The sequence below is a fragment of the Girardinichthys multiradiatus genome, chromosome 7, assembly GCF_021462225.1.
Source record: "Girardinichthys multiradiatus isolate DD_20200921_A chromosome 7, DD_fGirMul_XY1, whole genome shotgun sequence".
In the NCBI taxonomy this organism is placed as follows: domain Eukaryota; kingdom Metazoa; phylum Chordata; class Actinopteri; order Cyprinodontiformes; family Goodeidae; genus Girardinichthys; species Girardinichthys multiradiatus.
Window position 1 is genome coordinate 22,429,714 of NC_061800.1, and position 26,921 is coordinate 22,456,634.

General features: G+C 37.5%; 1 protein-coding gene across 7 annotated transcripts in view; it reads right to left on the reverse strand.

Moving 5' to 3' along the window:
- myo16 (myosin XVI) overlaps positions 1–26,921 on the reverse strand; it is a 166,435-nt gene that overhangs the window by 100,353 nt on the left and 39,161 nt on the right. For all 7 annotated transcript variants that reach the window (XR_007038984.1, XR_007038985.1, XM_047370409.1 and 4 more), the window contains exons 2-4: positions 18,674–18,943; positions 5,219–5,289; positions 4,749–4,892 (exon numbers count right to left, since the gene is read on the reverse strand). Coding sequence is in view for 5 of the 7 variants with exons in the window: in XM_047370407.1 (XP_047226363.1) it covers positions 4,749–4,892; positions 5,219–5,289; positions 18,674–18,943 (485 nt within the window). In the remaining 2 variants the exon portion in view is untranslated. The remainder of the gene's footprint in view (positions 1–4,748; positions 4,893–5,218; positions 5,290–18,673; positions 18,944–26,921) is intronic.

A 26,921-nucleotide genomic window follows, 5' to 3' on the forward strand; every position in this document is an offset into this window, starting at 1 on the left:
TGCAATATGTAACACACAAATACCCATAAGCACTTATCATGTTGGTTGAACAACTGAAAAAAACCAAAAGTTATACCTGTACAGTATCTGACAAGCTACCAGTGAGTGATGATACTTGTTTAATGTTTAAAGCAGAGAGAATTAAAATTTGCAATTGTGGCAAAAAGATTTGTAGGAAAGGAAAGAGGAGAGTAAAAACAAATATTCCACAGCTGAGGAACCGTGTCAAGGCATGGGGAGGGCGCAGCAGACAGAATACCAAAATATTTTTTCGGGCTCTGAAACCAAGATAATAAACACGTTTTTTGGTTTTCTTTTTTGCTGAAACTCTTATTCAACCTGGAGTGGTTCATGTAAAAAGCTGTTTCAACAACGTGTTTGTAAAGCATGATTTTTTAAATTTATAAAACATGTATTTCAGGTACAAATGCAAAATGTCCAAGAAATTACTTTTTATTAGACTATACAAAGCTTTCAGCTACAGTTTCTTTGTGAGGCTATTGTTTCCCAAGCTTTATTTAGTGGAGGCTCTTTTTGCTTACTAATGAAGGTTAGCTAAAGGGCTGCAGAAAACAATTTACAGATAATAACATTGAAAACAACCAACAGCTTCTTCGTCATTATGTGTGAAAAAAAAAAAAAAAGTGTTTCTTGGGGGCGAGGAGAAGAACAGTGCATTATAAAAGAAACATTACACCCAAACAGCCCACCCAACCACCTGGCATAATATACTGCACATGCTACAGACACAAGCATACAGTCTGCTTTCTAACCATATCCTTTTTATTTCATATTGAGACTTCTAAATCTGTGACGTACTCAAAAGATTTGTGATTGTTTGGTCTCTACTTATAATGTTGTAGTATAAAGTATGTGGTTTTGACCATTGGTACACCTGTGCACTACATTAAAGATAATGAAGAGGTGCTGGAATGCACAATTAACTTCCAAGTCCATAAATGGTCAATAGTACTCTGGCAGGAAGGTTAAAGGCCAACAGAGCTTATCTTGCTCAGTCAGAGTTTACCAGCTATGAAAATTGGCTGGACAACAGCCAGCCAGAACCAGAAACAACAAAACAGTCCACATTAAACAATGGGATGTAAAAAAATCTGAAAGTAGTGTGTTCGATTCCGGCTTCCAGCTTCCAATTGGGTGAATTTGCCTGTAGTGTAAAGGGCTTAAAGTGGTCGGTGTGACTGGAAAAGCAATATTTAAATTCATTCCATTTACCATTGAAGTTTTAAAATATAATTTAAATCAAGAACTGTGCATTGTTTACCAGTACGGTTCTAGCCTATTTGATAAGGGACCAGTTTTATTTTTTAGAGCAATAATTATATTTGTGGGGCATTGTCCCTGTATGCAGTGGTAAATCTAAAGGCAAATAAACCCCACAGATGCTCAGAGATAAGAATTGGATGATTTCATTCTAATTTAACTATACAAACAACGCCTCTGTTTAAGCTTCAAATTTTGATATTTTTTTTCAATCGATGTATGATTCATTCCAAAGCACCATCAGCCTGAATAAATATTTTCTTACATTAGGTAGATGAAGAAGCCAGGGCTTTGCAGTTGATAATTAGAGTTCAGAAGCTTTAAATTCATAATTTCGAGTGAATTCTTCATTTGTTAACAGTTTTACAAAGAAATAAGGGGAAAAGACCTGACAGCTGGGAAGATATTAAACAAAATGAAATGTAGTAGTTGTTAAATGCAAAAAATCAGTTTTTTTTTTTCTCTTTGAGTCAGAAGCTAGACAGAGAATGCAGTAAATCATAAAAATAAATTTCTGCAAATTAAGGAAATTTCAGCAAAAAATAAAATGAAAAAATTAAAACATGAATTGAGGTTTCACAATAATTTAGATTTGATAAATAGTTTGTGCACCTATATTCTTATGGGAAAATGAAACGTAGGAATCAAGATAGATCATCAAAAATCAGGGGTTCCTGAAGTATGTGCATAATTTAAGCCTAGCAAGGTTTCAGCTTTTACAAACCAACACGAGAGGCTAAAGAATAGAGTCCATTCTTCAGTCTGGACATTTGTTTTTACTGCATAGAACATTATGATTATTCTTAGTGTCCTGGCATTTGGAAATATTACGCCTGCATTCCAAGTTTTCATTTGCTAAATAATCTCGCCAAATCCCACCAGGGTTTTAAACAGTTAATGTCCAAAACTGGAGCATTTGGCAAAAGGTTGAACACAACAGAGTTTATTAATGGCTTGCTTCCCTGCTGTTTGGAAGCAGAAGATAAGAGAATTAATATAATTGGCAGCTAAGTACTCCATCTTCTCATCAACCCCCACCCCACACTGTGCCCACGAGAGACGATTGACAAACCTCTCTGTCAGCAAAAACCACTCAGTCTCCCTGCATGGAAACTGGAGACAGGAAATCAAGGAGAGATGCACAGGGCAGTTGAAGGGAAGTGGGGAAAGAGATGGCAGAGTAGGACAGAACAGATTAGAACATATTAGCTGCTGTTTTTCTTCCTGTGCCAGTTAAAGATAAGGATAGCTCAATCAGGCTCCTTTCGGTAAGACCATTCTTCAATTTCCGGTTAAAATGTAAATCTTTTAGATCAAGGGCCTAAAGAAGATCACTTACCGTATTTATTTAGAAATAGAAAGTCTCATTCACTAGGCAGCGCTTAAAAGCAATGCCAAAAACCATGCAAATTAAATTAACCTGTCGTTATCGTCAGCAATTCAGTGTCACTGATGCTTCAGCTGCTAGGTGTCTTGGGTCTGCGCTGACTCTGAGTCTGGTAGTTCACGCTGAATATTTTAGGCTTCAGATGCATCTGATTTGGGCGTGTTTTGTATTTCTTCCTCAACTTTTTGACTCAACCATTTGGCTATATTGTTTTACCGTTGACTGAGAGAGATAGGAGCAGGGAGCAATGGTTGACCGTTTATAAGTTAGACATAATTTAAACTGTTTGGTAAAGCCAAGATGCTGTAAGATGCTATAGGTTGTAAAATGAAGAAAGGTTAAGGAAGAACAGGAGATAATGTCAGTTAATAAAACACTAAAGTGAATTAATAAGAAATCATTTAATCTAACCCAGGAAATACAACGTTTATGAAAAGATATGTATTGTTTTTATTTTTCTACATGAACACAAAAATCTGTGTGAAATAAATATGTGGAAAAACTGCCTTTGAAAGCACTATACTTGGGGAATGCTTCATTCATCCCTAGGCATAATGAATTAAACCAAGTGTGCAAACAAAAAATGAAGAGGAACCCCTAAAAAACAAATAAATTCAGCCATAACCTCGATGGCCTCTGCAGGGTCTTAGAGAAATCGTCTGGGGTGCATCAAGAATGCAGTGCATTTTAAAATTCAGCAGATTTTTTAAAGAAACATCTAGGGTAGATATGATACATGTGGCAGTTGCATTGTGGGAGAAAGTCTAAAAAAAGGCAGGAAAAGGCATAGATGCTAAGTGCAATATGGTAATATGTTAACGTTTATGCATTTGGCAAACGTTTCATCCAAAGCGACTTACAAATAAGGGTATAACAATATGATTAATATCAAAGCAAACAATAAGGTACTTAGAAGGAACATGACTAGCCACTAATACTCTCCACACTTAAATCAGGTTTTTTAAATTGGTAATGATCATGCTATGTTTAAATCATCTTTTAGATCCAGCAGGGCAGTCTGAATCTGGAGTGAGAGGGGCCTTGAGGATTATTTTACAACGTTTTTGTCCTCTAAACCACTTGCACAGTCACAGTCTTGCTACCATCCATAAAGACACACATCCTCATATCCTCATATATATATATATATAACGACCTTCCTTTTTTCATTACTAGATGCTCCTACAGAGTTTACTCCAGTGTTAGTATGGCTATTTCACAGAGAAATAGCTTTCCCTGAAATAACGGGTCAACATTTAGTTACAGTCTCTAGTGAAGCAGTAAACAACTCGCTGCTTGTAAGGAAATTAAACACATACAAATACACACAAACATCACCACATACAGTATATGAACCCATCGGCCATACGGTAGCAGCATACATTTTAATCAACACCAATTTCCCGGGTTTTTTCAGATATTTCCATTCCTCCCTGGATCATCGTATTCCCGTCTATAGACTGTTGGTAAACCTTCTGTTAAAACAGAAGGTTTACCAGCAAATCCCTCTGGTGCTAATCAGAAGAACCAAGCTGTACAAGCTTAGACCCTCTCTGGGTCTTATCAGCACTAGCAACAGTCCCAACCTATTGAGTGACTGGGCTGGATGAGTGTGCCCTCCTCTGCAGCTGGCACATTTCTCGTTATGGACCTAATCAGTACAACCATAGCGCTTGTCAAGGCACCCTCCACAGAATAGACTCTCTATGATATCCTGGTAATGCAAAATTTGAAACTATTCAGATTCAGCTGAGCTTGTAAAGGAATGAAAAGTTATCTTTGAGGGCCTTTGCATTACACAAGCCCTCATCAATGAAATATGATTCACTCCTAGGGAAAATCCTAGACGACTGATGCTAATATGTCAACAACTTGAAAGCAAATTTAGAAAGGAACTTGAGGGCCAACCTACTCCAAACCACTAGTATAATGTGTGACAAACTCAACAGAACAGAACTGCAGAAATCAGTAAAATAAAACCTTACTACACTCAGAAAGTGCACTGTTGCATATCTGCTTCAGCGTAACTGAATTAATCCTTCCCGCTAACTGCATGTCTGTATTTGTATGTTGTTCTCACCAGCAGCAGCAGCAGCACCATATCTGCATGGTCACACACACATGCTACATGCAGGGCTGTCCAGAGGTCTTCATCCTGCTGGTTGACATTTAGGCCTCGCTCAATCAGGAGCTCAGCTGCAAACACGTTATCATGGCGGGCACACTGCAGAAAAAGCAGAGACCATGAACTCCATTAGTACGAGGTCGAAGAAAAATATATCCAGAGGCACAGCTGACTACTAACTGTGCAACAGAATCATTGTATGGTAATTAATAAATGTGGAAATCTATTTGTGTAGCACTGTGGATAATTATATTCTTCTGGAAATAAAATTATTAAGGCCTTGAGGAGACGATCAAAAAACAACAAATATTAAATTAAAGAAAAATAATATTCATAGATGTTTGGCTTTTCTTGATGTTGTTCAGCTTGATTGGAGTCTTGTTTAATCCATGGTTAAAAATATAACAGAAATGGGAGTATCTTACCAGGTGCAGCAAAGATCCCCCTGAGGAAGTTGGAGTGCTGGGGTCTGCTCCCTCTTTTAGGAGACGCAACACTGCAACATAATAAACATCCAGTTAACAGCTGCTATAGGAGGCCACAACAAACGCATACAGTGCCCTTGATTACAAACATGGGAAGTAACGCATGTATGAGTATTCAGTACCCCCAGAGTCAGTTCTTAAATTTATAATTTTTTCAACACGTTCTTAATTGGATGTACAGGGGTTGGACAATGAAACTGAAACACCTGGTTTTAGACCACAATAATTTATTAGTATGGTGTAGGGCCTCCTTTTGCAGCCAATACAGCATCAATTCGTCTTGGGAATGACATATACAAGTCCTGCACAGTGGTCAGAGGGATTTTAAGCCATTCTTCTTGCAGGATAGTGGCCAGGTCACTACGTGATACTGGTGGAGGAAAACGTTTCCTGACTCGCTCCTCCAAAACACCCCAAAGTGGCTCAATAATATTTAGATCTGGTGACTGTGCAGGCCATGGGAGATGTTCAACTTCACTTTCATGTTCATCAAACCAATCTTTCACCAGTCTTGCTGTGTGTATTGGTGGATTGTCATCCTGATGCACGGCACCACCTTCAGGATACAATGTTTGAACCATTGGATGCACATGGTCCTCAAGAATGGTTCGGTAGTCCTTGGCAGTGACGCGCCCATCTAGCACAAGTATTGGGCCAAGGGAATGCCATGATATGGCAGCCCAAACCATCACTAATCCACCGCCATGCTTCACTCTGGGCATGCAACGGTCTGGGTGGTACGCTTCTTTGGGGCTTCTCTGCACCGTAACTCTCCCGGATGTGGGGAAAACAGTAAAGGTGGACTCATCAGAGAACAATACATGTTTCACATTGTCCACAGCCCAAGATTTGCGCACCTTGCACCATTGAAACCGACGTTTGGCATTGGCATGAGTGACCAAAGGTTTGGCTATAGCAGCCTGGCCGTGTATATTGACCCTGTGGAGCTCCGGACGGACAGTTCTGGTGGAAACAGGAGAGTTGAGGTGCACATTTAATTCTGCCGTGATTTGGGCAGCCGTGGTTTTATGTGTTTTGGATACAATACGGGTTAGCACCCGAACATCCCTTTCAGACAGCTTCCTCTTGCATCCACAGTTAATCCTGTTGGATGTGGTTCGTCCTTCTTGGTGGTATGCTGACATTACCCTGGATACCGTGGCTCTTGATACATCACAAAGACTTGCTGTCTTGGTCACAGATGCGCCAGCAAGACGTGCACCAACAATTTGTCCTCTTTTGAACTCTGGTATGTCACCCATAATGTTGTGTGCATTTCAATATTTTGAGCAAAACTGTGCTCTTTATCCTGCTAATTGAACCTTCACACTCTGCTCTTATTGGTGCAATGTGCAATCAATGAAGACTGGCTACCAGGCTGGTCCAATTTAGCCATGAAACCTCCCACACTAAAATGACAGGTGTTTCAGTTTCATTGTCCAACCCCTGTAGCTCTCGACTTTGACTGGACCATTCTAACAAATAAACATACTTTAATTAAAAACAAGGTTCTTAAACTCTGGTGCTTGAGGGTCGTCATCCTGCAGCTTTTAGACGAATCCTCGGTTAATCCACCTGCACTTAAAGGTAGACATTTGATACCTCTGATCTGAACAATTCCATTGCAGCTTTGGCTGTATGATTAGGGTTAATTTCTGGCTGGGAAGTTGATCCCAATCCTAAATCTTTTTTTCTAGGATTTAACAAATCTTCCTCCAGGATTGCCCTGTTTTTAGCTTCTTCCATCTTTTCATCAACTCTGACCAGCTTTTCTGTCCCTGATGATAAAAGCATCCCTACAGCGTGATGCTGTCACCACCATGGTTCATTCCATGGGTCAACCAAGGTGTTGGCAGCATACACACATAGTGTTTTCCATGTTGTCTAAACAGTACTATTTTGGTCTCATCTGACCAAAGCACTTTCTTCCAAAAGTTTGCTTTGCCCCCTAAATGGCTTGTCAGAAACTGTAAATGGGACTTCTTATAGCATACTTTTAGTAATGCTGGTGTTTGTCCCAGACTTTTTAGATTTATATTTTTGAAAATTTTTGAAAACCATTTATCATTTTCCATCCACTTCATTATTATCACCTACTTGGTGCTGATGTATTACAAAATATATATATATAAATATATTAGAATACATTGACCTTTGTGGTTGTTGCGTGACAAAATGTGACAAAATGCAAAGGGTGTGAATACTTTAACAATGCACTTTACACAGTCATGAACACAAACTGATCTCTGCTTCTTTCTGTCAAAATCAATAGGATTTAAGCATCCTGCAATCACCCTTGACATGTCAGTGTGGAACAGTGTTAAAACAGTGCATGCATGTCAGATAGCTCCTTCCTCATGCGGCAGGTCAAAAAGGCATTGAGTTACACGCACTTACATCACTTACTATAAGAGAAAATTGGACGCAAACCCCACTAACACACTGACATTCACATCTGCTGAAGAAAATGCAAGCTTTTCCAGACAAGTTTGCTCATTCAGCCTTAGGCAAATGAACAGAGACTAGAAGTCTAAACAAGGCCACTGGGATTTTGCTACAAAGCTGATAAAGTTTTCATGGAACAACTGAGAACAAAGCAAACAGCGAGAGAGCAAGAGAGAAGGAGCACTGTAGTGTGTGACATAAACAGGGAGTGATTGCTATGAAAGAGAAGGTAGGAGAGGGAAGCAAAGTGCTATATTCTGGACATTTATGTGATTTCAGTAATACTGACAGAACAACATGGTTACTTACTGTCACACAGTCATGTCAAAATAAACCACTAAACAAACAAAAATGTACCTGCATAAAAATCATGACTTTGCAAACAACAACAACAGAAACTCAATAAATTGAACCTTGATGATAACTCCCCTGAGGTTATTGAACTTGTATGGACACGCTTAAATAATCTCATCCAGCCCATCCATGCAGACATAAAATATACTCACAAATCACGCACATTTATTAATTCTGGTCTTATCTAAACAAAAACACAACTCCTAATAAGTAAAATATGCATCCAATGGAAAAAGATGACTGAATATACTTAAAAAATATTATAAAGCATTTCATAAATACTATGGAATTAAATAGAAAAACACAATATGCCAAAATTACCAAGCTAGCTCTGACTTATTTTGTACATAATAAAATTAACGCTTCTGTAACACACTCTAATCAACAAAAGAACAAGTGGTTCTCCATTTATGAGTCATTAACCTTGATTAACAAGCTACAGCTCTTTTCCCAGACATAGAGCACAAAACAGTGCTATGCACGGCTATGTTCAACCATTGCTGCCTAGGCAATACAAATTGGTACAGTCTGACCAAACTATTTCTCTCAGAACTGTACTTTTTTTTATTAAGGCCATTCTTCTGTTGTTTTGAACATATGCTTGGACGTACAGTGGTGCTATAAAATAAAATCCTTTTTTATCTTCAGGTGTCTCCTAGAATAGGTTTTGTCACTGAGGTCCAATATTTCTTGAAGTTACTGTTGAGTGTGTTTCTCTGTACCATGCAGGACTTACATCACAATACGGGTCATTTTTGTGCCCTTCTCCTGAATGATGACTGTCAATGATGAGATCATTTTGATATCTTGTAACTTCTTTGCAAACTATTGCTTTAACTAAAGGGTTAGCAACTACAAACAATCCAAACTAAACTTTATCTATGGATAATCAGATTCAATATAATTAATGACAGGTATGATGAACCCAAGGAAAATTAGAATTAAATAAAAAAGGTGGGTCAAGAAAGCCTTACTGCAAGGGTGTGTACACATATGAAACAAGGTTTTTCCACAATTCATACATAAAATGTGGGGAAAAAAACACATTGAAATGATTTCTTGTCTCAAAAATCAAGATTTTTGGCAGGGTTGTGTATACTTTTGAGAGCTACTGTAATTAAAACTCAGAAATTCCTTTGATGTTATTTTCATACATTGTCCATTTTGCAAGTTTATAAGTCTGTGGTGGAGAGTGTGAGTCTTCACACCTATGGTTATTGGTGTGAAGGCTACCAACTCTCTGAAGACCTCTGTATAAAGAGAGTTACTAGAAAATATAAATTCCTTTTGGGTTTAAAAGAGTAAGTTCACTCAATTTTGTTTGCATCATTGGTGTTTATCAAATGAGTTGAACAAAGGTATTTCTGTTCCGTAACGGATAATATTTGCTCAGATTAGCAAGACATTTTTGAGTGGGAGCAACTCTAGATGGTGGGGTATTTGTTCTTGAATGGTCCCTGCTATGTGTAGAGGTTAGCTTAATTCCTAAATAACAACATTTTCCTTTATTTTACAAACAGTTATAGAACTGATAAGTACTGGAAGGAAGATACTGATAACTCATAATGATGCCATACAAACCAGCTTTTAAAGAAACATTAACATGTTGAAATACAATGCAATTTTATTAACTGGAGGTAAAACTGAAAAAAAGGATTTTATTCCCCACAACATTTTCTGTAATCGCTTAAAGGTTAACTGAACCAATTAGTTTCTTTTATTATTATTAGTAACTTTAAATGGAATTAAAACATTACACACACACACACACACACACAAACAAACAGCACAGACTGCATATGGACATGTTTATAGTTTTTTCACTTAATGCTGAATAATTTTTAAATACTTGATGAGGAACAAACGAAGTCTAGAGCTGGTCAGCTGATTTATTTCTTCATTTTAGTCGAATTAAAAAAAATAAAGAGTCAGGACTGCAAGGCAACAATATTCATCATCAGTAAAGGTAGAGCAGTTTCTTCGAAACAAATCATTCTGGTACAATGCTCTGTAAACAATTTCCTGAATTCACACAAACTGAAAGTAGCTTTGGAACTGAGGTCTGTTGGAGTCCGTCAGTTAATTTATGCCCAGAAGCACTTCAGCACTGGCTCAATAGTAACTCAGTCTCTGTCTCTAGAATGTAATTTCTCATTTTTTAGAGTCAGAGTGACACAAAGGAACCTGCTTGAGATTAACAACACAATATTGAACATAAACAAATAAAGGTCAAGGGTTAAGATGTAATCATTCAACTTTAAAAGAAAAAAAATCCAGTATAATAAGTGTTTGGCTATTAGTAATCATTGGAATCATTGGTCTTCAAGGCCAACAACTTTCACCATTTGATATTTCCGTTAGGTGTCAAGAATGTTAAGCACTTATTTAATTAAACTTGGAAGAATTAAAGTGGTTAAGATGTTATTAATGTTTGTCTCGAGATAATAGTTAGGCATTAATTGTGAATTGTGAACATTAATAATTGTGAATATTTTACTTTGGCTCATTCTGCTGAACTTTTACACTAATAAAAGCAAGTTAAACTAAACTAGATAATCGACCTGCAAAGCCTTCCCATTTAAGAGTGTGTCCTCATGGTTAAACTGGTTGTGACTTAGTATTAAAGACGAGCATGAAGGAGAAATGATAACAAGTGCAGAGCAGATAATAACTACTCTTGTCTGAGCAAAACTTGTAAACTGACTTAAAGGCAGATTCTCAAATAGCTTTCATCCAACTCCTGTACAGTATGCTTGAGACCATGAAATGTAATGATATGGCATTGCTTTTTCACACTACTCTAAAGTGGGGGGCAGAAGTTCTCAAAACACACCAGAAAACTTGGCAGTTAATGATTTTTGGATGGATTACAGTACTTAATACTTTTAGAAACTTGAAACACTACAATCAGTTTTAAAAACACTAACGCTTTACTGCTTTCAATAGGTAAGGTTTTAAATTAGAAGTTTTATTTTTAATGGTTAAAAAATAGACATTGTGAAATGTTTTTATCCGTTCTGGAGATGGCGACTTGAGGTTGAGAATCTGATTAAAGTTGCACTTAAGTCACAAAACTAAGACTTCAGACTCGACGAGACTGATTATTAGCTTGTGACGTTTGGTGGATTATAGACTGTTAATGGCTGAAAATCTGTTCATGTTGGCTGTAGCTTTACAATAATGACCACATTAATGTCTCTCCAACTGAACACTGCAATGAATGACTATGGATAATTTAGGAAACAAAATAAATGTAACTTATCAGTGACTTATACACTTCCACACTATAATGTCAAAATAATAATAATTATTATTATTATTAAAACTGTTGGCGACAAATGTCATTATCAATTCGTTGTGTTGCACGATTTCTGCATTATTCGTCATGTCGTAGAGATGTTTACATCACCTGCAGAGCTTTGTCAAAATGGTGTGACCGAAATAAAGTAAAAAAAAAAAACTCAACCTGGAGAGGAGCTGAACAGAGCAACGTGGAGGTGGTATTTCTCTCTAAACCTTAGAGATGGCAGTGCGTGAAAATCCCAGTAGATCAGCAGTTTCTGAAATACTCAGACCAGCCCGTCTGGCACCAACAGCCATGCCATGTTCAAAGTCACTTAAATCACCTTTCTTCCCCATTCTGATGCTCGGTTTGAACTGCATCAGATCGTCTTGACCATGTCTACATGCCTAAATGCATTGCGTTGCTGCCATGTGATTGGCTGATTAGAAATTTGTGTTAAGGAGCAGTGGGACAGGTGTACCTAAGAAAGTGGCCGGTGAGTGTAAACAACATTTAAAAACATATGAGGAAAGACAAAGTTCTTCACATGCCAGTTCAGCTGATTTAAATATGTTAACTATTTAGACTATCCTCCGTGCTCTTTACGTGGCTGTCTCCGGGTTTGAGTACCAGCGACGGCAACCTGTGCTGCATGTCTTCCCCTCTCTTCTCCCTATTTTTTCTGTCTGCCTACTTTAAAAAAAAGACAAAATAAAGGCCACTATTACTGCAAAAAACATCTTGAAAAAATTCTGTTCATTTTAACCCATAAAAAATAATCTGCAATTCCAGCATGCAAACAGAACAAGGAGATTAATTTATTTATACACTCAACATAGATACAGTTCAATGACTAAAATGACAACAGTAAGGTTTTTTATATATACAGTATTTAACATATAATAATGATACTAAAACAAAATAAGGGTGCAAAAATGAAGACATTTGAAGAGCTGTTTTTTTTTAGTTGCACTTAACTGGGATTGGAATTTTTTTGTTTTGCACATTGCACACGTTGCAAACCCAATACTCTGTGTCAATATATCACACATGAGATAGCAAATCTGAGAGGTTCCATACTATTTAAGGTTTGTTAAATAAGCTTTTCTGCACTGATCCTTATCAAATAACACTGTAGAACTACATATGATTTAATTCACACTGTTCTCCTGTATCAGGTATAATACTTTGCATTCTTGTTAACTGTTTAAAACAGGGGCACCAGACAACCAAGACTACAAGCGATCTCATCTACTTGTCGTCCTTCCTCAAAGTAGCAAATGATAGTAGACTAAGTACAAGTGCTGTGCCAGCATGATGAATTTATAAAGAATAATCAAAAGTGCAGTTAGAGTTTTTTATGCTATTGCATAAACACAAATAATAAAAACAGCACCACAATCAATACAGATTAGTTGCACTTAAATAAACTGCACATTGTCCAGACAGACAAAAAAAGCACCGTGTAATTAATGTAGGGACTTGGGCACATTCCCACCAACAATACCTCCAACTTGCTTTCCTCTTCACAAGAGAATAGAAATGCTTATAGCTAAAAAGCAACGGTGATATATTTTATCAGTGGGGAAATCTCTGAAAATGAAGCTGCGAGAAATGTCAAATAGAAAGGTCAGAGATATTAAATTCCATTCTCCAAGTATTATGAATTTCTTTCTTTGCTGTTCTTTGATTGTTAAGCTGTTGTCCCACAGTTTCCCATCTTGCCACGTAAGCTTACACATTGGAAAATGTTTGTTATGTAGGTCGAAAGTTGATGAAATGAAGTGGATTTTGTGGAACAAACTGTCCCTGTAATGTCTTTGAAGTATGGGTGTCACTATGATCTGCTCGTGTTATGAATAGTGTATGTGTACTGGGAACATGGCAGTGGAATTCACAGTGTTCTGCTGTGTCAGGACAGGTTATTTACTTTTGTTGTTACCTCACTGTGTTTTTTGTTGTTGTTTTCATGTTTAAGGATCAACTGAATGTCTAGGAATTAAATTGTAATCCTCTTTGAGTGCTTTCCAATTGGTCAGAGAATATTAGCCAAATTAAATAGGAAGTTGGACAAGCTGTCAGTTTTTACTTGCAGTTTCAAGCATCTAACATACCAGGTGAGGTTCATCAGTGCATGCAGCATAGCGTAGCATGGGTTTAGGTAATGTTTTTAGATCACTGCTGCTGTAAACTAGTGCAGTATATCGAGTACACTGTCAAATGTGTAGTATGGCGAGCTCTGCATGTGGCATAGCAGTAGAGAGCTCAACCCATTTATGGAGGCCTCAGTCCTCGATGCAGCCATTCTGGGTTTGAATCCCAATCCGGTGAAAATACTAAGCAAAAGGTGTATGTTTTGTTAAATAATTTAATGATAACTTGATAGTAAGAAGTGGGTTTAAATAGATTTTACCCGAACCACATGGACAATGGAAAATTTGTAAATGTACTTTACCTGACATAAACCCTTTATTAGACTTGATTAATGATTAATTAACTTAGAAAATGTTAGACAAACACAGAATGGCATTTATTATAAATATTAATTTAAGTCAGACTTAAACACTGAGTGTAGGTTATATTGATACAAAAGCTGTTGCTGTTCCACCCAGACTTTCATTGAGATCTGACTTTTACGCAGTTAAAAGACTGATTTGGGAAAAGCAATTTCACCAAATGTCAAAATGCAGCTGAGCCAATGTTCGCATGTGATGGATAGCAATGGCGAAGGGAGGTGAGGTGTGCTTTCCTCCAATCCAGGGTTGCATGTTATTTTTCTTCCTAACCCTGTAATGTTCTCCCTCAGCTGATGCCTCCTGCCTGCTGGTCTTCAGTCTCTACTTTTCAAATTTCCCTTTCACACTCCTCACTCATTTTTCTCTCACCTTGCTTTTCTTTATCTCATCGCCCTGTATCTTACTTCCTGTACAAGAAAAATGATAAGAACAAATCCTAATGTGACTATGAGTATGTTTATGTAACCAAGAGAAAGACGTCTGTGATTAACCCTGCTGTCTTATCAGCAGGCTGTTTCTGCAGTACAAACTCACTAAAAACTCACTAAAACTCAGATCTGTCCTATATTTGAATTATTCCATAGCTTGAGCTTAATTAATTTAGCTTAGGTTCATAGTTTAGTCTTTATTTAGTCACGTCAAGTTAGGGACGTCTGCATCGAGGACTGAGGCCTCCGTACATGGGTCGCCCCCTCTACCGCTTTGCCTAAACATGCCTGTCCCCCCCCCCCCACACACCCATCCCATCACTCCTCGTTTAGTTGTAAAGGCAATGGAGGCACTGAAGGTGATAATATCGCAGAAAAAGTGGGAACCTGTAGCAACCTACCTTGCTGCTGTCGCTGATCACTAAAGAAAATATTATGTAAAATTACCAGAAAGAGAGAAATTGTATAGGGCTGCTGCTGCATACATTTGTATGGACCAGATCCTCGTTTACACTGTTAAGAATATGTTTTGTATACACCAGATCCATGTTTGTTTTGAAACACAGTTTGTTTTAGTATTGAATGAGTCTTTATTTGTCCTTCAGTCATAAAATTTATTTATATCAACAGCAAATTGACAGGCAAATGGAAGCAGGTTGGCACACAATAGATAAGCTATTATTAAAATAATTACATGACTTTCATCAAAGCTACTATTAACACGTATACTACGTGTCCTCTTGTCTTTCAAACCAGGAATTGACGCTTTTAAATGATATATTTTTCTAAATGAAGGCTGAATTATCCCCAACTTGCTGGGTTCTTCCAAATAAAGGAAGTTAAAATATTGTCACATTGTAATTATAAAATTTTGTTCACTTTACTAGGAAGGACCCGGTAGCCGCGGTATCGAAAATGGTATTAAGTATCTCTCCTAGTATCGTTTTCCAGTTTGAAATTTTAGTATCAAAACTACCCCACAAGGTAGGAATATTTAAAATATGAAAAAGTATGAAGACAGCTGTTACAGTTAGCAATGCTACCTATACTATATAAAGAGATAGAAACCTATTTGCCAAGTCATCTTATCTAAATAAGAAATAAAAATGATTTAGTGTTTGGACAATCAAACATTACATTTCTTGTTAAAATGTCTTTAGCAGAACACTCTTGAAGCAGTGAACTAAAGATGATTCTGTACATGCAAAAAGGTCAGATGATTAAAGATTTATCTACATTATTATGAAGAGGGCACTGAGTGGAGAAGCCTCTACAGTTTTCACAAAAGAGGAAGATAATTAAGTCAAGGAGCACCAGTGAGAAAATTCTACCACTCTGGAAAAACTAATGAACACTGAGATCCAGGATAAATCTCAGTATTCTCAGTCACTGTCATGACAAAGCAAAAAGCTGCTGCATTCCTACCTACCAGTTAATCTCCATTTGGTTTGGATGATAACAAGTCCTGACAGAACTTTTCCAAGAATCTGTCTCCAAAGTTTAATGTAGGTCCACTCTTCACCTTGAACTCAAAAAAAGATTCAGATGACCATCACATCACAAGGCAAATAGTCTTAATCCAGTACCAAATTGATGCCTGAACGACCAGGCAGAGAGGTAACCAATTCACTCTGAGCCAAGAAACCAGTTACCACTCTGGTCAATGCTATGGCACACCAGCTGCTCACACAGAGCCCAGCTGAATCCCACAGACATGCAGCCAGGGAGAAGAGATTAACACACTGACCTGCAAAGGGACAGCAGTGTAAATGACTGGCAACCAGCATCATAAAAAAAGAAAGGCACTGAACTTGAACAAAAATCAATGCTCCACAGAGTAGAGTGTAAACTCCCTTTGAATTTCACAAGTTTATTGACAAAATAATCTCACAGAAACAATGTTGAGCATTTTTAAGAAGGAGCTGCAATGTAATCCTTACACACAAGCTTGAGAGGGACAAAGAATTTCTACTCTGTCAGAGAAAAGCTTGTAAAGTCTTGCTACTGTGACGACAAATACATGAACAAATGAGCTCTCCCCACTAGAGTCGGACATAAAGCTCTGTAATTCTCCTCTGTCGTAAACAACTAAGGGCAATAGCTGCACCACGAAGCATACTCCAAGTCAGACTTTCACTACCAGATGTGTGGTTTTCTTTATGATCTGACTCACCTATTCCTATTTTGGCTTAATCAGATTAAGGCTGTGTGTAAATTTTGTTTTAATTCCACAATAAAATGTAACAAACATTGACCATAAAATAAAAAACTGCACTGCAACGTTCTTGAAAGGAAGTAGTTTCGAATCCAAGAGAAAATGAAGGAGTTACAAGATAACCCCCATTTATCCATCAAAGCATATGTTTATAAGACTTCTTTTAATTTTTACTAAACTGATATCAATATTGTATCAAGAGACATACTGCATTGATGCATTTACAGACGAAAAAATAGGGGAATTTTCACTTTTGAAATTTTACTTTTTTTTTAGCATTTCACCTTGTGATCATCAGTCAGAGCCAAATCAAGGCAGATTTAGCAGATTTCCATGATGTACTGTTCCACCGGTTCATCACTACCACAAAGAAAACTTTGGAAAAATACTGTGAGGTATATTTGTGACTCATTGAGGACTCCCCAAAAAAAATAAAACATTCCTTTTTAAAAACAGATTTTCCAAGTTTTGCATTCATTCTCTAAGCTAGACACCCTGCTAGAAATTAATAGCAATGATGAAATAACATTTTTACAAAACAGCATGTAAGATCATATAATCACTATTGAAAGACTGACAATTGAGCAAATGAAGACCTGTTTTCTTGGCTTCTGGGCTAATATCTTGGAATATGCCTTTAACCATAAAAAATGCTAGATTACCTGGACAAACTGCAGCTCTATGATTCATGTTTGTTCCAACAAAACTAAACAACTAAGCACAGTGTTACATTTTATCTTGATAAAATTAAAATTTTATGTCTGAAGATTGCCAGTTTCGCACAACAGTTTAGATAACAAAAAATTAAAAAATATCCGACAAGTCACTTTCTCCTATCAACATCAGAAATCGGCCCTGCTCAGGTACGTTTGTCCTTGAGGACAGTTTGAACAATGATAAAGCTTCTTTCTGCTCTCCTCGGTTGAGTGGGCAGTTTCCAGCTGAACAAATTGGCTGAGCTGCAGTGAGCAGCTCTGTTTTGGTTCACTTCTCCTGCATGATTGTTTCCAAAGTCAGATGCTGTTTGTCACTTATCTGTCAACATGTCCCTTCCATTTTGCTATACAACAACAAGCATGCGCACTCCTAAATGCATAGAGTTTCTTGCAAAAGTATTTAAATATCTTGAGCCTTTTCACATATGTTAAAGTACAAGGGCAAACTTTAATATATTTTATTGGGATTTTTTTTATGATACACCAATATAAAGTATTGTAAAGTGGAAGGAAAAGGATAAATTGTTTTCATTATTTTTCAAATAAAAATCAGAAAGGTGTGGTGTGCATTGTATTTAGCCCCCCCTGACTCAATAGTTAGTAAGGCTACTTTTCACTTCACAATTTAGCTGCAAGTCATTTGAAGCATGTCATTGCAAAATAGCTCAAGTAAAGTCATGTGGGATGGAGAAACTTGGAAAACAGTAATTCTGAAGTCTAATTGTAAACAAGATTTGGGTGTGGACTTTAAGTAGACCATTCTAAGCTATTTAGACATTGATCAAGACAATTACATTGTAGCTCTGGTTGTACGCTTAGGGTCGTTGTCCTGCTGGAAGATGAACCACCACTCCAGTCTGAAGTAGAAAAGTATCCATATACTATGATGGTGCCACAACCATGTTTTACAGTGGGGTTGTCATGTTCAGGGTCATGTTTAATGTAGTCCAAAAAGTTCAATTTCTGCCCCTTCTAACCAAAGTATATTCTTCTACATTTTTACTATGTTACCTTCACGGCTTGTGGTAAATTGCCATAAATACTTCTATTAATGTCCTTAAATAATGGTTTTTGACCTGTCGGCTGTGTTTCTTGGTCTTCATGACGCTGTTTGTTCACAAATGCTCTCTAATGAACGTCTGAGGCCTTCACAGAACAACTGGATTTATACTGAGATTTAATTACACGCAAGTGAACTCCTGTTACGTATTAGTTCACTTCTCAAAGCAGTTGGCTGCACTGGATTTCCCAGATGCATTTTTCACATTTTTAAAAAAAAAAGAACATAGAAAAAACAAAACTTTCTTTCCACTTCATATCAAAAGTAAATTGGTGTTGGTCTATCAGAAAATTCTAATAAAATACATTTAAGTTTGTGATTGTAATGTGAAAAAAAGTGGTAAAGTTCAAGAGGTGTACACCTCAGACACACATGCACCTTCTTTGTCATCATGTCGAATGATGGCATCTTTAATGACATCGGTGTGCCTGAAGCGGATGCGGTGCTTCCTGCCGTGGGTGGACGGGGCTTGAACTTTGACTCCCCCCTGCTGCCGCAGAAGGTTCTTTTCCCTTTCGTAATATGCCCTTATTTGATCGCAGCGCATCCTTCTGACTAGCCGCTGGCGCTGGCCAATCGGGAGAGACTCCAGCAGACACTGGTCTATCTCCATGTTCTGACGGAAAACGTTACATAGCTGGAAACAACCTGATGAAAAATGAGAGAAAAGGAGAAACAGTAAAATTAATGTTTAGGCATTGAACACGATAGGTGTGGAAAAAACTGTTAATAGATTAAAAAAAAAATACATTTGAAATCAAATCTGTTGGCAAGCTGTACAAACAAAAAAGGAAAGGTCACTAAGAAAAACACCCCAATCCAAAGTGTTAACTTAACAGTCTGACAGTGAACTAATGAAGCATGCTTAGTATGAGATGAAACACTGTGAGGATCACCTCTAGGCAGGGCTGTACATCTGTGTTATTGTTTAGGTGCTCAAATATTAGTGTCAGCAGGTGGCCTGTTGTGTGTGGGCAACCATTTAGCATATTTACTGGGAAAGATATTTTATGTCTGTTTGGCCCGAGGTGGGTTGAGTGAGGCATTCCCAATCCCAACAGTGTAGTAACTCAACTAACTGTGCATAATCTCCGTTAAACAGATCACATTATGAGCAGCCAGTGAATGTCATGCTGCCTGAATCATAAGTCGGTACACTAGGTGGGCTAAGAGTGAGATCCCACCCATAAAAGTTTTTGAAAATAGAGAGTCACGAACATATTGGAAAAAAAAAAAACATTGCTTAAAGTTAACATTAAACAAATTAGCAAAAAACTGTTTATGGAAACTTATCAGCCAGCACACAATAAACACTGACTGGTAGAGCATGAATTATCTCATTATAGAGAAACCTGGCAGACTCTGCAGTAGATCATGAAGCCAGGAAAAACTTCAACATAATGTGCTGAAACAAAAAAAAAAAAAAAAAACGGTAAGTATTGGACAAGGTTTCAAGAAATCAAAACTTTTAAAACAACAGTGTATGATCTGATCTTATTGGTTTTACTTAAAATAACTTTCCAGGAAGCTTTTAGCTTGCTGACTACAGTTTTAAAACAGCTGTATTTTAATTGGAATAGGGGTTACAGAGAAAATATGTTTTTCCTGTATGGAAGGTAAAAGTGGAGCAGCCTTCTTTCAGCCACCTGACAGACAGTATACAGTAATTTTAAAAGAATTAGGATTAGCCCAACACTGCTGCTGACCAAAGGAAAGATCTTAATTAAAACACCCTTTTATGGGCACTGCCACATTAAAACAAAGAATTGATTTGACAAACACAACTCAAACCCTCTTGTATCTAGTTCTCAGTGCACTGAGAAGTCTGATCTATAGGTTTCCCAACCACAAACAGGACTGAAAAGATCTGTTACTTGACAGCTTGATGACAGAAACCTCGGCAGCAAAATGGGAGCTTAATATTAGGCAGGTGGTCATACAGCTATGTTTGATCAGTGTATACACTCTGTGCCAACTGGAGCTGATAGCCCAACAAGTTTGACAAATTCAGGTCACAGCCAGCCCAGAGGACGAGCAAAATACGTGAATCAAGATGTCTTTGCAGAGACAGTGCATGTCATGTTTTTCTTTGTGACTCACTAAGTTGCCCGACTTCATCCTGCTGTTGCTATATTTTCTTTTCTTTTTCATAAAGCTCTCTCTGCTGCTTCTTTGTTCCCGTCTTTTATTATGTTTCACTCCTTGGAGCATTTTAGTCTCTTCACTGTCTGTGTCTGAATATGGAGTAACTATTTTCTATTATCTCTCTGTCTTTCAGTCTGCTCATCTGGTCAAAGGTTTGGTATCTGGGACATTTTTTAAGCACAGCATGTTGTCCAACCACATTTGTCTATTTCCTACTTCTGCATCAACTCTAAAAATGTCCCTGTTGTGCAGCAGTCCTGGCATTGTGTCTGCCATAAACCTTTAGTCCAAGTTTTCTGTTCAACTGACTAAGCTTGTGATTTTAAATGATGATTTCATTTATTAAAAGGAAAAAAAGTTACTGTCTACTTGCTTAATCATGAATTTACATGATTGCCATTTTTTCTGGAAAGCTTATTTTCACAATCCCCACCCAGAGTTGACTACTGCCTGACCCGTAGAATCAAAAATGACTTAAACAGAACATGTCTGATAACATGAAGCAGAAGCTGTTGTTCTTTTGAGCACACTGCACACATTATGCAGCTGTTGTTTTATATCCAGACTGAAAAGTGTATGGTAGGGATCTTTATCAGGTCGTCTTCACGGACAAAAGAACTAGGTTTTTATGTGCTTTTTTTTCTTGTTTGATAAGAATCTACATGTTAATTCAAACACCTGCCCTCTCAACCCCAGTACACAGGCACACACACACACACACACACACACACACACACACACATGCACACACACACACACACACACACACACCTCCTGGACAATACATCAATGCCATCTGGTCTGGTTAGACTGTGAAAAAAGCTGTTTTGTATTCAGGCACCAAACAGAAGGGTGTGAGAGAGTATAAAGCTTATTACTGCACTGCTGATGCCAGCTGCTTCAACTGTACCATTTTTAACTGTAACTTGGCTTGAGACTCAGAGCATATACATAATGTAAAATGATAAAATAAGACTGAACCTACAGCATTTGCTAATTGGAGTTTCTTTTCAGATTATTTTAACAGCATCATATTTGTATCGGTTCAACTCCCTCTCTCTTACAATCCCCCTTTTTTGCTTCTTTTCAGCAGTAACATTGTCTACATCAAAGCCAGATATGTGAGGGTGATATAAATCACAGGCCTCTACGCTGAAAATTGTCACTGCTGCGCTGAAGTTTAGGCCAATACGCAAATCTTTTAAGAGCGTATTCAGCCCTTTGACTGACATCTGGGCTCCTTCCGTGTGGTTTTTATGTCAGCTGTAGCGCATGCGTGAGTCTGCTCCCGCTTCCTTTCAACTGATGTGCGCCCACTAACAGTAAAGCTTTCTAAAATCATGTCAGCTTCGAAGGGTGGGTATTAACAGCATCATATCATGAAGGGCCTGCAGGAGAAAATCTTTTCTCATCCCCCCCGCTACGTTCATAAAAATGTCTGGTGAGAACCCTGCAACTCCCCAACAGTAGGACCCTTGCTCAAATATTATTCAAAGGATCAGGAGAAGAAGAGTCTTCCAGTACTTTTAAAATAGGGGTGGTGAAACGCGTTAAACTTTTTGGAAAAAAGTTAAACTTTCACAATTTGTAACTAATAAAGAATATTTTTGCATCATAAGGTTATGAAAACTGTATTAGTTTAGTGATCAGATATCAAAAATAAAGCAAAAGGCATAAAAAGAATAACTTCATTTAGTGTGCAGAATCCTGTTAAAATACCATGGTTTAATTGGTTAATGGATTAACCAGAAATAAAGTTTATTTTTATTAGACAAGGCAAGGTGCCAAGAGGACAACATCAACACCGAGCTTTCAAAAATCAAGCCAGCAATGTGAAACCAAAGGAAGGAGTGGAACTCAGTTCATTATTGGTATAGGTCGTGGGTTAAACACCTTCTTTCTAAAGGGTTAAACATCTTGGTGGCATGTCACACGTTTTTTATTCTCAAGCTTTGCCACTACCACCCATGGTAAAGTCCAGTAATCCGTTCTGTTTCAGCACACTTCACTGCGATCAAAAAACATTTCCGTGTCATCTATGCACAGCACAGAGATGGTGCGTAATTGCTCTAACTGGTTTGTAATTGCTACACCACACACTAGAACTCCAACACGAGTTTACCCATGCACAAGTCAGATGATATGGGGCTGTTTTTGGGACTCTTGGCAAGTCAGGGATGTAACAGCAGTGGCTTGACTTCAATCCGCTTTGGTCCTCTCCCAAAATGTTGAATTTTTTTGTGAATGGGCTTAACAATTTCCTGTATTCTGCATATCTCTAGATGAAGGAGTAGGATTCTATGATAGAACATCTTTTATTCATATAAAAGAGGCAGTTAAAATCTCCCAAAGCTCTGCGGAAGAATGCATTATGTTCTGATGAAATCAAATTTGACTTTTCGGGCCACAACTGTAAATGGCATGTTACATAAAAACAACACAGAGCAGCACAAAAAAAACTGAATACTCACTTAGAAACATGGTGGTGCAACCATCGTGGTGTGGTGTTATTGTTTTTAAACATTGAATTGGGATTTTTATTAAGGTGTTTAATTATCCACAGTCAGATTGGTCTTTAAACCTTCAGGGGTCTATTATGAAGCTGAAGGTGAAAAGGGATTGTGGAGCATCAAAGAAAGTCCAAGCATACATCAAAATCAACAAAAGAATGGCTTCACCAGAAGAAATCTCAAATTTAGGAATAGCCAAGTCATTTTACTGAACTCAGTCTGTCTAAAAAATCTTCAGGTTCACCTGAAGATGCTGGTAAATAGTTTTTGCAAGATAATGTGATAAAATTACAAGCCTACATGTGCTGTGCTGACGGACCCATACTAAAAAGACAGAATACTGAAACTGAATCAAAAGGTGTTTAAATAAAGTTGTTGGGACGCCAGCCATGGGGACAACATAAGAACCTTTCTGAAATAAATCACATTAACCTACTTCCAGCTCAGCCAGAAACGGGGTAACAGAGGACTTCCCGTGACGTCACTGTCCGAAAAAAAACCCTGGTTTTGCAACAAACTGACCTCTTCCACGCAAGTCCCGAGAGGAACTGGACGGAGGGACACAATGTCTCTTTGCGGGCAAACAGACATAACTCTTCAAACTGGATCCAAGAGTCATACGATCACACGATCATATGCACTAAGTTAAGTAGGAATGAATTGCTGTTTGTGTATCCGGTATTCACCGTGGTTACAGCAGTTAACATGCAGTTTTGGCCGGCCAGCAGAGCGAGCCCCCCCCCCCCCCCCCCCCCCCCCCCCCCCCCCCCCCCAACTATGGAGGTCAGCTGCAGTTAACCCTTTGTTTACTGGATGCGTTCTTCAACTTCGTCGCCTCAGACAACTTTTTCTCAACACGGTTCACATAAGAGGTTGTGTTTTGGGCAGAGAGAAGTAGTTTAGAATGAAATAATCTAAACATTTTTCTTTTTATGATGTTTGGTTTTGTTTATGTTGAAACTCAGCCATCTTAGTGCTAGCAGATTATCTGCTCAGCACATGTGCTCAGTTTGTGTGTTCTGTGTTTGTGTTTTTTTTTAAAGTTAAGACAAACTTTATTTAAAGGGTGATTTTAAACACAGAAGATCAGCCATAACGTGCCGTCCTCGCTTATGCATTTTAACCCTTCATTAATGATATTTTAAAGGTATGTGTTTGATTCTAATGATAAGTTATAAGCTTCTTTTGTTAGCTTTAACTGCTAACAGCTAAGAACATGTGCTTGCCTGCAAAGATCATTTACCCAAAAAGGTTAAGTTTCAAACTAGAAAATAATATTTCCCTAAATAATATTTTACTAAACTTGATAACTGAGTAACACAATTAAGCCCATTTCTCAAAGATTTGGTTGTTATTCAAAATAATATTTCTTTAAATATTATTTTAGTAAATAAAGGCTGCTAATTAAACACCGCTGAGAATTAGTCATCCAGAAGGTTGGTTCTATTCTGCAAATCTTTCTTTAAAATATTATTTTATTAAAATAATATTTTATCTGATCTTGCATTGTGAAGGGTTGTCTAAACGTTTGCTGATTATTGTCTAAGTTAGTTCCAAGACTAACTTAACTTCATTTCCAGATCTTTCAAGATAATCCTTGGTTCTCAAACTTAAACATTGCATGGTAATGTTGCATCACTCTTTTGGTCAGGGTTTTCAACCATCTTTAATTAACTTGTTTATATTGTACATAGTCCATTAATCTTTGTTATTCTTTAATTCTGCTTGGTAGTTTAGTTAGATTGTTTTAGCATAGTAAAGAGTTTGTTGATTGAAATATGTTTGACTTTGAGTTGACTTATTTTTGTTAATAAATTCTTGCATTTTAAGAAATTGTGTGAATTCATTCCATATATGTGCAGAGTTTTGCTGTTTATTAATGTCAGACCTTGGCTCACCCTTTTGATTTTGTCCTATTACCACTGCCTTACTGGGCTGGTATTCACAGGACAACCCTTAACAGACCGAAATATTATTTAATAACAATATTAAAGTATTAATATTAAATATTAAACAATATATTAATATTCATAATTACAACAAAGTTTTAGTTTAAAGTTGTGTACAGTTATGCGGCAATAGCACTGCACAATTTTCTACCTGAACTGAAAAATCTGATTTTAGAAATGTCCTTGTAAATAAACAGTTTTTTACTGATATAACAAAGTCTATCAGCACATTCCTCAATATATGGATTGGGAAAAAAGTGGGATGTATCATAATGAGTAGGACTTCACAGAATCACAGCAATCTTTCACAAACATTAGAGATTTGCACAAAGATGTGCACAGTTCATCATTTGCTGTTTGCACATGTACTCCACAGTGGGATAAATTCTGCAAGAGACATGCTCTCTCCCAGCATGGATGACAAGAGAGGGAGAGTGGAAAAATGTCTGCCTGAAGCATGAAGGAGGAAGGACATGAACCAAAAAGCCCAATGTGAAAATCCCTGTTTCCTGAATGATGTTGCTTATAGTTCTGCTGCAGTTTTAACATCAGCAGTTCAGACATGCGATAATAGTTCTTCCTCTCGGGACACATTTTAACATTTCATTTCTGAAACTGAAAGATTTTGTTTAGGAAGGTTGTGCTAATACAATAAATATATATTTTATTGTAATTTGGAGTAAATCTCACAATAACAAAATCAAATGTCTGCTGAATACAACCTTTAATAAGGCTAAAAGCAACACTGACAAGTTAGTAGGCAAAGGAACAAAAGATAATATTCTTTAATTTTCTGATTATATTTGCTTCTTATCACACTGAGTGATGCAGAAAAAAAGATGTGTCGTCAGCCATATGATGTGGAAAAAGTCTGTCTTAGTCCCAGACCATTAGCCCCAAAAAAACACAAATGCAGTAATGAGGTGCTTGTTGAACATTTCAAAACATTGTTTGAAGTCTGTTTATAACATTGTCGACAATAATCAAGTCGTGGTAAAAGCTGATCGAACCTCTGCTTAGGGCCTCATACAACTGGTACTTTTTCTCATCAGAGTGAAGTCTGTCTCACAAAGCTTTCAGTGTGTGACTTAGTAAAGTGAAACTTATTATTATAAGCCCCAGGAATGAAGGTGAGTACTTTATGCTAGAAACCCTGTATCTATGTTTAAAGTCATAATTTGAAGTAAGAAATGAGGTTTTTTTCGAGTTACCCTGTTTTGCTGACCCAGAAAGAAAGACTGTTTGTTGGGCTGGCAAAAAACTCCATTACAAAAGTGTCACAAAAAAGAGTTGAAGAAGCCTCTCCCATTTTTGAATTGTTTTGTGTGGCAGCACCACTTGTGGGTACTTGGTAGAAAATAAATGGTGACAAGGACGCTAAAGGTAGCAATCAGCTGTGTACCTTCCTAATGGCAGCAAATTAAAGAGCTATTTCAGTTTTTTTGAGTCTGGACAGCATTTGATAATCTGTAGCTCAAACTCTAAAATATCTTTTATGTACGAAAGTAGTATAACCTTAAACATCGGAGTCCAAAACAACATGGCTGTTGGGTTAATTGGTTCTCTAAATTGTCAGGTATTAATGTATGCATTCATGGTTGTTTGACCTGTGTTGGCCCATGATAGACTAGCAACCTGTCCAGGCGGTACCCCAATGCCCACCAGAAATTGGCTGGCCCCAGCCCCCCACAACTCTGCAAGGATTAATGGGTATAGACAATGGATGGATGCTGGATAAAACAAAATTACCACTGAAACTGTATTCCTTATCTGTGCTCATATAAACTCCTTCTATTTTGAATGTCCAACAAATGCAGATGGAAGCAGAGTTTAGTTTACACAATTAGCCACCAACGAGCAGACAGTCTTCAGTGTGGTTTATGTTGTTTATAACTCTGCATGGGAAGCTTTATGAAGATGTTTTTGTCCTTACTATATGTAGAAAAAAGGACAGAGTTGAGTCATCCAGCCTGCCTTGCAGCTTATGCAAACTAAATAAACCTTTAGTGGAAACATCTAGTT